The sequence below is a fragment of the Columba livia genome, unplaced genomic scaffold (genome assembly GCF_036013475.1).
Source record: "Columba livia isolate bColLiv1 breed racing homer unplaced genomic scaffold, bColLiv1.pat.W.v2 Scaffold_2079, whole genome shotgun sequence".
NCBI classification, from domain to species: Eukaryota; Metazoa; Chordata; class Aves; order Columbiformes; family Columbidae; genus Columba; species Columba livia.
In genome coordinates this window covers 1-12,416 of record NW_027043215.1, presented here as the reverse complement: position 1 = coordinate 12,416, position 12,416 = coordinate 1, and the positions used below count along the sequence as shown (strand labels likewise).

The following is a 12,416-nucleotide window of genomic DNA, read 5'->3' as shown; positions in this document are numbered from 1 at the left end:
CAGCAGCCCCCGCGGGCGGCGCCCGACCGCGGGATTCCGAGATCTCGCGAGACGCGCAGCGCCCGCCGGGAGTTGTAGTTCGGCCGCTGGGCGCCGGGCCGGGCTTTTGCGCGGAGCGTCGCGGGGGCTGCCGGGAGTTGTAGTCCGGAGGGGGCGGAGCCTCGCCTTCCCAGCGTGCCACGCGCGGAGCCCGCGCTCTCTCCTCGCTCGCGCTCCCGGCGGCTCCTCAGCGGCGGCGGCGGCACCGGGAGCGGCACCGGCACCGGGACCGGGCGTAGGTGGCTCCCACCATGTCGGGCGAGGAGGAGGCGGCCGAGCTCACCATCGCCGAGGACCTGGTGGTGACCAAGTACAAGATGGGGGGGGACATCGCCAACCGTGAGTACGGGCCGCGGCCGGGCGGGGGGCGCGGCGGGGAGCGGGCACCGGGCTGGGGGTGCGCGGTGCGGGACGGGGGGAGCGGCGGGGGGCGGCGGGGTTGTGGCGGGCGGCGCGGTTTGCCACCCCCCGCCCCTCACCGGCGTCTCCACAGATTGAGGCGGGGGGGGGGGTCGGTTGTACGTTCCCCCCGGTGCGGCGGGAGCTCCCGGTTCCCCCGGGGCCCGGCCCCGCGCGGCGGCCGCTGCCCGCACGTGGCTTCCGCGCCCCACGTGCGGCGGGCAGGGCCCGGCACCCCCTTCCCTCCCTCCCTCCCGCCCTCAGCACCGCGGGGGGAGCCGGGAGCGGCACCGGCCGCCACGTCCCGCCCCGGGGCCGCTTTTGTTCGGGGCTACAACCGGCAACGGGGGTGGGGGACACCGGGGCGGGAGCTCAGCCCTGGGCCGCGCGTCGTTCTCCCCAAAACTTCCCCCCTTCCCCGCGTTCTCTCCCTTTGGCTCATTTTCCCCCCCCACCCCGTGTTGTACCCGGACGGGGCGTCCCGGTGACAGCAGCCCCGGAGCCGCCCGGACCGGTCCGGTGAGGAGCAGCCTCGTTAGCGGCACCGCACGCTGATTCCTGCTGACTCCGACGCTTCTCCTCTCCGTCATCGCTGTGCCGGAGCCCGGGGTGCAGCCCCAGGATCCCCTTGATTCGCTCCGGCCACTGGGCAAACTGGGTTTAATGGTGTCACCCCATTGTCTCCCTGGGAGCAGCTTTGGGGGGAGCAAACGCAGGACTCGGCGGGGCAAAAAGCTCATGGCGCTTTGGGGTTTTTGTCACACCTGGGGGTTTTAATGATAGAAAGGGATTTTAGTTCCGAAACGGGGCACAATGTGTTGGTGTTTGTGGGTCAGCGGTTGCTCCTGGCGCGATTTATCTCCGCGCTGTGTTTGTGTGGAGGTTTCCTAATCTCGTCCCTCTCCGTCCTGCCATCCGCCAAGTGTCTCTATGGGGGTTTTATCCGTTCCTAAAAAATATTCCTGCTTTGTTCTTATTCGTGACGTGTGAAAAGGCGCCTGGAAGGACCCGAAATTTACTCAAATCATGAAAATCCACCTGCTAAACATCCCTGTCAGCGCTTCCAGAGTATTTGTTGCTGTCGTACCTGGAACAGCCCATCGGTTACAGAAACCCCTTCCCAAAGCAGCCTCTTGTCAAAACCATGAGGGTCCGTTTTACCCCAAAATCTGGTGTTTCCACCCAAACCGCGGGGGAAGGGACCCACGTAACCGGCTCCGGTGCCCGTTGACCCGCTGGCTCCTTTGATATGCGGCACCTCCCGGTCGCTGCTCTCCAAGCTGTTTCGGTAGCTCTGACTTCTCCCCGAGGAATGCGGGAGGGCGGCGTGGCCGCGTGGTTCGACCCATCTCGCTCCAAAAAGCGCCGTTTACTCAGCTTTTGGGGAAAACCTTCTCCAAAATGAAATAAACGCTCAAGCGGGATTTCTGCCGCGGTCCTTTTGTTGAAAAGCCGAGTGTCTTGTTCCCTCTTAGCGAACAAACGGATCTTCGCGCCGCGGAGCGATGGGGTTTGGTGTTAATTATACACTGTTTATCGTTAATATGCTTCAACGTCTCTGTTTGATCGCAGGGGTCCTGCGGGCTGTGGTTGAAGCGGCGAATGCCGGCGCGTCGGTTCTCTGCCTGTGCGAGAAGGGGGACGCCATGATCATGGAAGAGACCGGCAAGATCTTCAAGAAGGAGAAAGAAATGAAAAAAGGTGAGGCCTGTACCGAAAATCAGGGTTTTGGTCCCGCGGGGCGGCTGGTGTGAGTGGGCAGGGCACAAAGTGCTGCTCTGTGCTCGTGGGGGTAAGAAACAGCGGCTGCGTCCAGAGAACCAGTGTTAACCCTGATCCTCCCGCCTGCCCTGCGGGGAAGCATCTCTGAGCCTCAGTTTCCCGTTTTCCCCTGTGTTTTTGCCCAAAATGACTCATATTCTGGTGTCCGCGCTCTGGAGTCACCGTGGAAATCGTGTGACGCTCGAGCACGTCACGAGAGTCCCCCAATCCTGCTCTGGAGGCTTTGGGTGCTTCAAAAACCACAACCCGAGTGGCGACCCGCAGCTCTCATGGAATTTTTCGTCTCCTTTCGCAGGTATCGCCTTCCCGACGAGTATATCGGTAAATAACTGTGTCTGCCACTTCTCCCCGCTGAAGAGCGACCAAGATTACATCCTCAAAGACGGCGACTTGGTCAAAATGTAGGCGTCTCGGTTATATTTCTTACAAGGTTACTCTTGGCGTCTGGCCTTTACTTTCTAATCCTTCCTAATTAAAGACTAACAGCTTGTCAAGCGAAGCGCTGGAGCCTCCCGACGCTTCTAGAAGTTCCCCGAGCCCTGACGTCCCGCCTGTAATTAAACGTCCTTTGTGTTGCAGTGACCTGGGAGTCCACGTCGACGGCTTCATCGCCAACGTCGCGCACAGTTTCGTCATAGACGCCTCCAAGGTGCGTTTGGGAGGGCACTCAGCTCTACGTCCTCTCTAAACCGCGCCGAAAAAGCCGATATTTGGGTACAGCTGCTCCTAAAGGTGACGGGGTGCGAACCGTCCCTTCCCCAAATATTATCAGCCCTCTGGAAAGCAACGGCAGACGCGCCGGTTTAATTTTGCGAGGTTGCGTGTAATTTGAGGCAAAACCGGCGCTGCGGGGAGTTATTTGCGACTGGGCAGACTGGTTTTGCTGCCCCCTTTACTGGTCGGGGTGCGGGGAGCCGAGTGCTGCTGGTTTGGTTGTGGCCGATACTCGTTTGCTCTTTTAACGAAGGAGAGACTAACGAAGGAGCTGGGATGCTCCGTTTGCTCGATCAGATGCAGAATCTCCACCCCTAGACGCTCAGAATGCATCCTGCTCATCAGAAATCAAGGAATATACATCAAAAAGCCCCTTTTTTTGCCGTTTCTGCAGGAAAACCCCGTGTCGGGCCGCAAAGCCGACGTCATCAAGGCGGCTCATCTCTGCGCCGAAGCCGCGCTGCGCTTGGTAAAGCCTGGGAACCAGGTGAGCGCGTTCGAGCTGCGTCTTTTGAACTAAAACCGCGTGATTTCGCCCGGGAAGAATCTCCCGGTGACGCGGGGAATGCGAAGCAGCTGTTGTGGCAGCTGAGCCGCTGTCACCAGCGCTCGCTTGTGTGACGGCGGCTCCGGCGTCCACCCAGCAGGGTTAAAAACAGGAGCCTGACACCGCTGCTTGTTTTTTGGGAGGTTAAAAACCCGGCTTGTTTTATCGGTTAACAAAAAAGGTCATGCTTGCGGCTTGGGTTTTGTGTCCCTAACGTGTTTTCCTGTGCTCTCGATGCAGAACACACAAGTGACAGACGCGTGGAACAAAATCGCTCACTCGTTTCACTGCACACCCATCGAAGGTGAGGACAGGGCAGCACTGGTTTGGGGAGCGGGACTCGCGTCCCTTGTCCTAGACCCCGATTTGAACCGCAGGACGAAGGGAAAAGTGACGCAAAACCCCCAGAATGAATAAAAATCCCCTTTGGGTACCGAACTGTCGCGGCGCTGGGGGAAAGACTCAAAGTTTCTGCTCGTTTTGCGGCTTTAAAACGCGTCACGTGTGCCTGTGGGTCCATCTCGGCCCCGTTACGCCACCCAAAAGGCGTTAACGCTTCTCTCGTGGCAGGGATGCTGTCGCACCAGCTGAAGCAGCACGTGATCGACGGGGAGAAAACCATCATCCAGAACCCCACAGACCAGCAGAAGTGAGTCCTGCGTCCGTTGTCACCCCATTCCTCACCACGGGGTCTCGCTTTAATTAACCACCCCACACGCCGCTCCCCGCGCGGCCTCTTTCCCAAAGCCCAACCCTGTACGGTGCATTAATAGCTCGTTAACCCGCTGGGTGGCGATTCCTCCTTCTCGACTCACCAGCATTTTTATTTTTCATCCAGGAAGGACCACGAAAAAGCAGAATTTGAGGTCCACGAAGTTTACGCCGTCGACGTTCTCGTCAGCAGCGGCGAGGGAAAGGTGAGCGCGGTTGAAACGGCCGCGTTTCGGCACCGTTGGTGCTCGCGGGTGCCGCTTGCAGCCGGGGAACCCTCATCCCCTGGGTATCGCGTCTTTTTGAGGCGGAGCATCACTGCACAAAGCGTTAAAGTGGGTTTTTACAGTGTCGGAGTAGGGCGGTGCTTGTCCGAGTCGCCCCGGCGCCGCTTTCCCGCCCTCTAAGCGAATATTTGCGTTTTCAGCAAAGGACGCGGGCCAGAGAACCACGATTTACAAAAGGGACCCCTCCAAACAGTACGGCCTGAAGATGAAAACCTCCCGTGCCTTTTTCAGCGAGGTGGAGAGGCGCTTCGACACGATGCCGTTCACTCTCAGGTACTCGCTCGCATTCCCCGCGCGGGATCCGATGCCAAAACCGACTTGATTTGCTCATCCCCGAGGAGGAGGAGGCGGAGTTGAGTTTGGGGATTTGAGTGGGCGCAGGAAGGACGTTGGGGCTTAGGCAGGAATCCCGCGGCAGGTGGGGAGCCGGGAATCGCGTTGAAAATAAAACCACGCGGGGCGGAAAGCGGCGTCAGGCGATCTGCTCTTAAACTAAGGAAACGACGCTCGCTTTTCATCCTTAAATCCCTTTTCCGCTCTCCGGGGGTGAATAATGTCCCCGATTTTGATGCTGGGGACGGTTCCAAGAGCCACGGGGTGGGATGGGGGACGGTTCCAAGAGCCACGGGGTGGAATGTGGGTTGATGGGGACGGATCCGAGAGCCACGGGGTCGAATCTGGCTCGTTAGGGACAGTTCTGAGAGCCACGGGGTGGAATGTGGGTTGATGGGGATGATCCAAGAGCCAAGGGGTGGAATCTGGCTCGTTAGCGATGGTTCCGAGAGCCACGGGGTGGGATGGGGGAACGTTCAAGAGCCACGGGTGGAATGTGGCTCAATGGGGACAGTTCCGAGAGCCACGGGGTGGAACGTGGGACAGTTCTGAGAGCCATGGGATGGAATGGGGGACCATTCAAGAGCCATGGGTGGAATGGGGGACCATTCAAGAGCCACAGGTGGAATGTGGCTCAATGGGGACAGTTCCAAGAGCCACAGGGTGGGATGGGGACGGTTCCGAGAGCCATGGGATGGAATGGGGACCATTCAAGAGCCACGGGTGGAATGTGGCTCAATGGGGACGGTTCCGAGAGCCACGGGGTGGGATGGGGGACGGTTCCAAGAGCCACAGGGTCGAATGTGGCTCCATGGGTCTGGTTCGGAGAGCCACAGAATGGAATGTTGGACGGTTCCGAGAGCCACGGGGTGGAACGTGGGACCATTCAAGAGCCACGGGTGGAATGTGGCTCAATGGGGACGGTTCCGAGAGCCACAGGGTGGGATAGGGGACATTTCGAGAGCCGCGGGGTGGGATGGGGGACGGTTCCGAGAGCCATGGGGTGGAATCTGGCTCGTTAGGGACAGTTCTGAGACTCATGGGGTGGGATGGGGGACGGTTCCAAGAGCCACAGGGTCGAATGTGGCTCAATGGGGACGGTTCCGAGAGCCACGGGATGGAATGTGGGACCATTCAAGAGCCACGGGTGGAATGTGGCTCAATGGGGACAGTTCCGAGAGCCACAGGGTGGGATAGGGGACAGTTCCGAGAGCCATGGGATGGGATGGGGGACAGTTCCGATAATCACGGGGTGGAATGCGGGACAGTTCCGAGAGCCATGGGATGGAATGCGGGACCATTCAAGAGCCACGGGTGGAATGTGGCTCAATGGGGACGGTTCCGAGAGCCACGGGTGGAATGTGGCTCAATGGGGACGGTTCCGAGAGCCACGGGGTGGAATGTGGCTCAGGGGCGGCCGCGTCTCCTCCGCAGGGCGTTTGAGACGAGAAGAAGGCGAGGATGGGGGTGGTGGAATGCGGCCAAGCACGAGCTGCTCCAGCCCTTCAACGTCCTCTACGAGAAGGAAGGTGAGCAGAAGAGGCTCCCGCGAGGTTTTTTTGGGCGGCGACGGCGCGAAAATGGCACCAAAACGTGGTTGGAAACGCCCGTGTCTGTCTCGCAGGAGAGTTCGTCGCACAGTTCAAGTTCACGGTGCTGTTAATGCCAACGGCCCCATGCGGATAACGAGCGGCCCCTTCGAGCCCGAGCTCTACAAGTCGGAGTTTGAGGTGCAGGACGGGGAGCTGAAGGTTGGTTAAAAGATAATAATCATCATAATCATCAAAATCATCAAAATCATCAAACATAAGTGGCGTACGGCACAGGTCAGCCCGACTTTGGGCAGTAAAATCCGGCGCTGAGTTTAGAAAAGGATGAGATTAGCTTAAAACCAGCCTGGAGCCTAATTATAGCGGCTGGATAACGACGCTTGTCACAAAAACGAGTCGGCTTTTGAGCTCCCCGCGTGTCCCCCCCGCGGTTCCCCCCACTTTACCCCATGTTTCCCCCCCATTTACCCCGTGGTTCCACCCCCCACCACCTTGACCTCGTGGTCCCCCCCTTTTACCCCGTGTCCCCCCCTTTTTACCCCGTGTCCCCCCCTTTTACCCGTGTCCCCCCCTTTTGCCCCGTGTTCCCCCCCCTTTTGCCCCCGCGCTTCCCCCCCCCCCTTTTGCCCCCCGCGCTTCCCCCCCCCCTTTTGCCCCCGCGCTTCCCCCCCCTTTTGCCCCCCGCGCTTCCCCCCCCCTTTTGCCCGCCCGCGCTTCCCCCCCCTTTTGCCCCCCGCGCTTCCCCCCCCGCTTTTGCCCCCCGCGCTTCCCCCCCCCTTTTGCCCCCCGCGCTTCCCCCCCCCCTTTTGCCCCGCGCGCGTTCCCCCCCCCCTTTTGCCCCGCGCGTCCCCCCCTTTTGCCCGCGCGCGTCCCCCCCCCCTTTTGCCCCGCGCGCGTCCCCCCCTTTTGCCCCCGGCTCGTCCCCCCCCTTTTGCCCCCGCGCATCCCCCCCCCCTTTTACCCCGCGCGTCCCCCCCCCCCTTTACCCCTCGCGCGTCCCCCCCATTTTACCCCATGCTTCCTGCCATGTTTCCCTCCCTTTACCTTGTGTTTCCCCCACGTTTCCCCCACGTTTCCCCCCCGGACCTCACGTCCCCCCTTTGTCTCTCCAGGCTCTGCTACAAAGCTCCGCGAGCCGGAAGACCCAGAAAAAGAAGAAAAAGAAGGTAATTCACCCACATTTTGCGGGACGAGCGGCGCGTTATCCCTTACGGTTTTAGGCTCGCGTTAAGCCCAGCTTAGTGTACGTCAGAAACATCTCTCTTCCTTTTGGGTTTTAACAGGTGAGCTTCCTTCCTGTGGGTTTCCTGACTTTCACTTTGACCCACTTGGACAATAATTTTAGGTGATAAGACAGACGTTTCTATGCTTGAGCTCTCACTCTCACCCCTGTAGTTTTTTGTCAACCCAATAAGAACACCCCACTGTAACTGACGCTTATCAGGCGCTCCTTGGTAACCAATGTGGAGGGCTGTGACCCTGCGAACTATAACAGGGTATAATGAATATTAACTTGATTTGATCATAAGCATAAACACTATAATAGTACAACTGGCAAGAGCGTTTAAGTGGTTTATAACATGTTGATGGTATAGCCAGAGAGAACGTGCAACCGTTTTACCTCAAGTGTACAAGCAACAAGATCACCACAGGGCCAGAGGAAGATGGGTGTCATTGTATATAGGATGAATACGTGACAAAAATCTGCTAGACAAAGGTAACCACAAGGGACAAGGAACTAGGCAGGACATCCTCCCAAATCCCAAAGGATGACTGGTAAGATCAGCAAGTTTGCTGGTGACACCAAGCTGGAGGAGTGGTGACACTGGAAGCTGTGCTGCCATCAGAGACCTGGACAGGCTGGAGAGTTAGGCGGGAATAACCTGATTAAATTTAACAAGGGAAAGTGTAGAGTCTTGATCTGGGCAGGAACAACCCAGGTTCCAGTATAGGTTGGGAAATTACATATTAGAGAGCAGTGTAGGGGAAAGGGAGCTGGGGGTGCTGGGGACAGCAGGGTGACCATGAGCCAGCACTGGCCCTTGTGGCCAGGAAGCCAATGGGACCTGGGGGGGGTTAGATAGGGGGGGGTCAGAGAGGTTCTCCTGCCCTCTGCTCTGCCCTTGAATAAAGGGTTTAGTTCAGATACTATCAGGATATACTTGGGGAACATATGTATATATATATATATAATATATACAGCCATAGCACCCTGAGAATGCCCAATCTTGGAAGCTAAGCAGGGTCGGGCCCGGTCAGTACTTGGATGGAGACCAGCTGGGAATCCCGGGTGCTGTGGGCTGAGCCAGCACTGGCCCTTGTGGCCAGGAAGCCAATGGGACCTGGGGTGGGTTAGAAGGGGGTGGTCAGTAGGTCAGAGAGGTTCTCCTGCCCCTCTGCTCTGCCCTGGGGAGACCACACCTGGAATCTTGTGTCCAGTTGTGGCCCCTCAGTTCCAGCAGGACAGGGAACTGCTGGAGAGGGTCCGGCGCAGCCACCAAGATGCTGGAGGAGTGGAGCATCTCCCGTGTGAGGAAAGGCTGAGGGAGCTGGGGCTCTGGAGCTGGACAAGAGGAGCCTGAGGGGGACTCATTCCTGGGGATCAAGATGGAAAGGGGAGTGTCAGGAGGATGGAGCCAGGCTCTTCTGGTGACAACCAGTGACAGGACAAGGGGCAGTGGGTGCAAACTGGAACACAGGAGGTTCCACTTAAATCTGAGCAGAAACTTGTTCCTGGTGAGGGTGGCAGAGCCTGGCCCAGGCTGCCCAGGGGGTTGTGGAGTCTCCTTCTGTGCAGACATTCCAACCCGCCTGGTTCCTGTGTCACCTCATCTGGGTGTTCCTGCTCCATGGGGGATCGCACTGGATGAGCTTTGAGGTCCCTTCCAATCCCAAACACACTGTGATACTGTGAAGATCAAAAACAAACTGTATCAGGAGTAGAGAAGACCCCTTTTTGGGGCAAGGCAGAGGGGCAAGAGCAGGAAAACATGAGGCATAAACAAGGCTAATTCTAGAAAACAAACCCATTTCGACCATGGGGAACTGGGATCTCACTCCCTCTCATCTCAATTTTGTCCCCAGGCCTCTAAGAACGCAGAAAACGCCACCACGGGGAGACGGCGGAGGAGAACGAGACCGGTGATTGAGCATCTCTCGTGTACCCCCCAATTCACACACACTCACCCCTTTTTTTTCTCCCCCCCCCCCCACCCTCCTCACCCCAACCCTAAAAAAATAGAGAAAAAGCAACAAAAAACCCAACCAGAAGCACCAAATCTGGTAGCGTTTGTCTCTTCTGCCCAAAGCACAGCCAGGCCGGGCCTTCCCGCCGCCCGGCGCTGAGGGGCCGGATTGCTTCAGACTCCTTAAAAACCACACGGAAACGGGCAAAGAAATAAAATCAGGAGTAAAAGCTGATCTAGATCCGCTCTTTCCAACCTTTGCCAACACCCAGACTTGTTGAAGAGTGAAATAACCCACCCGGTGAGAGCGGAGAGGTGGTTTATTCCTCCTCTTGTTTAAATTGCTGCTTTGGCGGCTTTTGACGGGGTTAAAAACCAAAACCAAATGGTGTTTAACGCCCCGCCCCCCCCAGATAAATTACAGGATTTTGGGGATGTTGCTCTTAGGTTTTACGCTTAAAATTGGGGAGAAATCAGTATTAAAATTGGTCGTTTTGTCTCCTGTTCCTCGTTACATTTTACACTTAAAACTGAGGAAAAAATAGTATTAAAATTAATCATTTTATCTCCTGTTCCTCTTAAAAAATTTAAACTTAAAATTGGGGAAAAATTAGTATTAAAATTAATCATTTTATATCCTGTTCCTCTTAAAAATTTTAAAATTGGGGAAAAATTAGTATCAAAATTGGTCATTTTATCTCCTGTTCCTCGTTACATTTTATGCTTAAAATTGGGGAGAAATTGGTATTAAAATTGGTCATTTTATCTCCTGTTCCTCTTTATATTTTAAACTTAAAACTGGGGAGAAATTAGGATTAAAATTAATCATTTTATCTCCTGTTCCTCTTAAATTTTTAAACTTAAAATTGGGGGAAAATTAGTATTAAAATGAGTAATTTAATCTGTTCTCTTTACATTTTACGCTTAAAATTGGGGAGAAATTGGTATTAAAATGAGTAATTTAATCTCCTGTTCCTCTTTACATTTTAAACTTAAAACTGGGAAAATTTAGTATTAAAATTGGTCATTTTATCTCTTGTTCTCTTTACATTTTACGCTTAAAATTGGGGAAAAATTAGTATTAAAATGACTAATTTTATCTCCTGTTTGTCTTTATATTTTACACTTAAAATTGAGGAGAAATCAGTATTAAAATTGGTCATTTTATCTCCTGTTCCTCGTTACATTTTACACTTAAAATTGGGATAAATTGGTATTAAAATGAGTAATTTTATCTCCTGTTCCTCTTAAATTTTTGAACTTAAAATTGGGGAGAAACTAGTATTAAAATGACTAATTTAATCTGTTCCTCTTCACATTTTACGCTTAAATTGGGAGAAATTAATATTAAAATTAATCATTTTATCTCCTGTTGCTCTTAAAAATTTTAAAATTGGGGAAAAATTAGTATTAAAATTGGTCATTTTATCTCCTGTTCCTCGTTACATTTATGCTTAAAATTGGGGAAAAATTAGTATTAAATGAGTAATTTAATCTCGTGTTCTCTTTACATTTTACAGTTAAAATTGGGGAAAAAATAGTATTAAAATTGGTCATTTAATCTCCTGTTCCTCTTAAATCTTTAAACTTAAAATTGGGGGAAAATTAGTATTAAAATGAGTAATTTAATCCGTTCCTCTTTACATTTTACGCTTAAAATTGGGAGAAATTAGTATCAAAATTAATCATTTTATCTCCTGTTCCTCTTTACATTTTATGCTTAAAATTGGGGAGAAACTAGTATTAAAATGAGTAATTTAATCTCCTGTTCCTCTTAAAAATTTTAAAATTGGGGAAAAATTAGTATCAAAATTAATCATTTTATCTCCTGTTCCTCTTTACACTTAAAATTGGGGGAGAAATCGGTATTAAAATGAGTAATTTCTTCTCCCCGGACTCTTGGCAACTCCCTCCTGTCTCTGATTTACATACAAATCTCTTATTTAAATAGATTTTGAAGCCCAACGTTGTTAATTAATTAACTGCTCGTTAGCCCGGGGGGGGGTGGTGCTGGTCCCTATGGACGTGGCCCCCAGGCCCCAACGCTGCTCTGGGGATGGGCGGGGGGGTCACTCTTTTATAATCTTTTATAAAAAAATATATATATATAATCAAAAAAAAGAAAGAAAAGGTTAAAATTTAACGAGTCGCTGGTTCTTTCCCCCCCCCCCAATTCGGGGAAAAATTCCCCTTTACAAATCACTTTTTCACCAAGATCTGGGTTTTCCACCCAAACTCCACACAAAAAGTTACCAAAGTCAATAAAAGAGAATAAACTATCTTATTATTTTTTTTTTTAATTATAATTCTATGACTTTTTCCATTGTGGACACACGGGGGGTCCCTCAAGTGACCTGAGGGAATACAAACCTCCCCGTTTTGAGCGTGTTTTAGGGTTTTTTCAGCAATATTGTGCCTGCGGTGGGACGGGGGCAGAGCCCACAACGCGGATTTATAAACCACCGACACCGGGGTTTATTTAATTTTCTATTTTTACATTAAATCCGGTTGTTAAACCGCGACGAGCGGAAACTCCCGAGAGAAGAACTCTGTAACTGACTATTTTTGGTTTCTTTTTTTTGGTTTATTTTCCGAATAAACTTGACTAGTGACATCTCTGTGGCCAGAGGAACGGCTCTGGCTCCTTGCGGGGGGAACCGTGGGACCGGGATGGGGGGACCGGGAACGGTGAACCGGGACGCCCCGTTTGTCGCCACGGGGCCGCCGCGGCCTCGCCGCAAAATGGCGGCGGGCGGGCGAACTACAACTCCCGTCATGCCCTGGTGAGCGGGACTACAACTCCCGTCATGCCCCGGGGGGTTGCGGACTACAGCTCCCGTCGTGCTCCGCCCACCGGGGGCGTGGCAAC

General features: G+C 53.7%; 1 protein-coding gene across 1 annotated transcript; it reads left to right on the top strand.

The window, feature by feature from the left end:
- The first annotated feature begins 152 nt into the window (after positions 1 to 152).
- PA2G4 (proliferation-associated 2G4) lies at positions 153 to 12,169 on the top strand. Its single transcript, XM_065048154.1, is given in 15 exon segments — positions 153 to 378; positions 2,011 to 2,139; positions 2,516 to 2,621; positions 2,800 to 2,869; positions 3,329 to 3,421; positions 3,722 to 3,785; positions 4,052 to 4,130; positions 4,320 to 4,399; positions 4,620 to 4,752; positions 6,247 to 6,341; positions 6,437 to 6,478; positions 6,481 to 6,563; positions 7,475 to 7,528; positions 9,447 to 9,471; positions 9,474 to 12,169. Coding segments are annotated over 15 exon segments (1,179 nt in total). The 5' UTR covers positions 153 to 290; the 3' UTR covers positions 9,512 to 12,169.
- Positions 12,170 to 12,416: the final 247 nt, after the last annotated feature.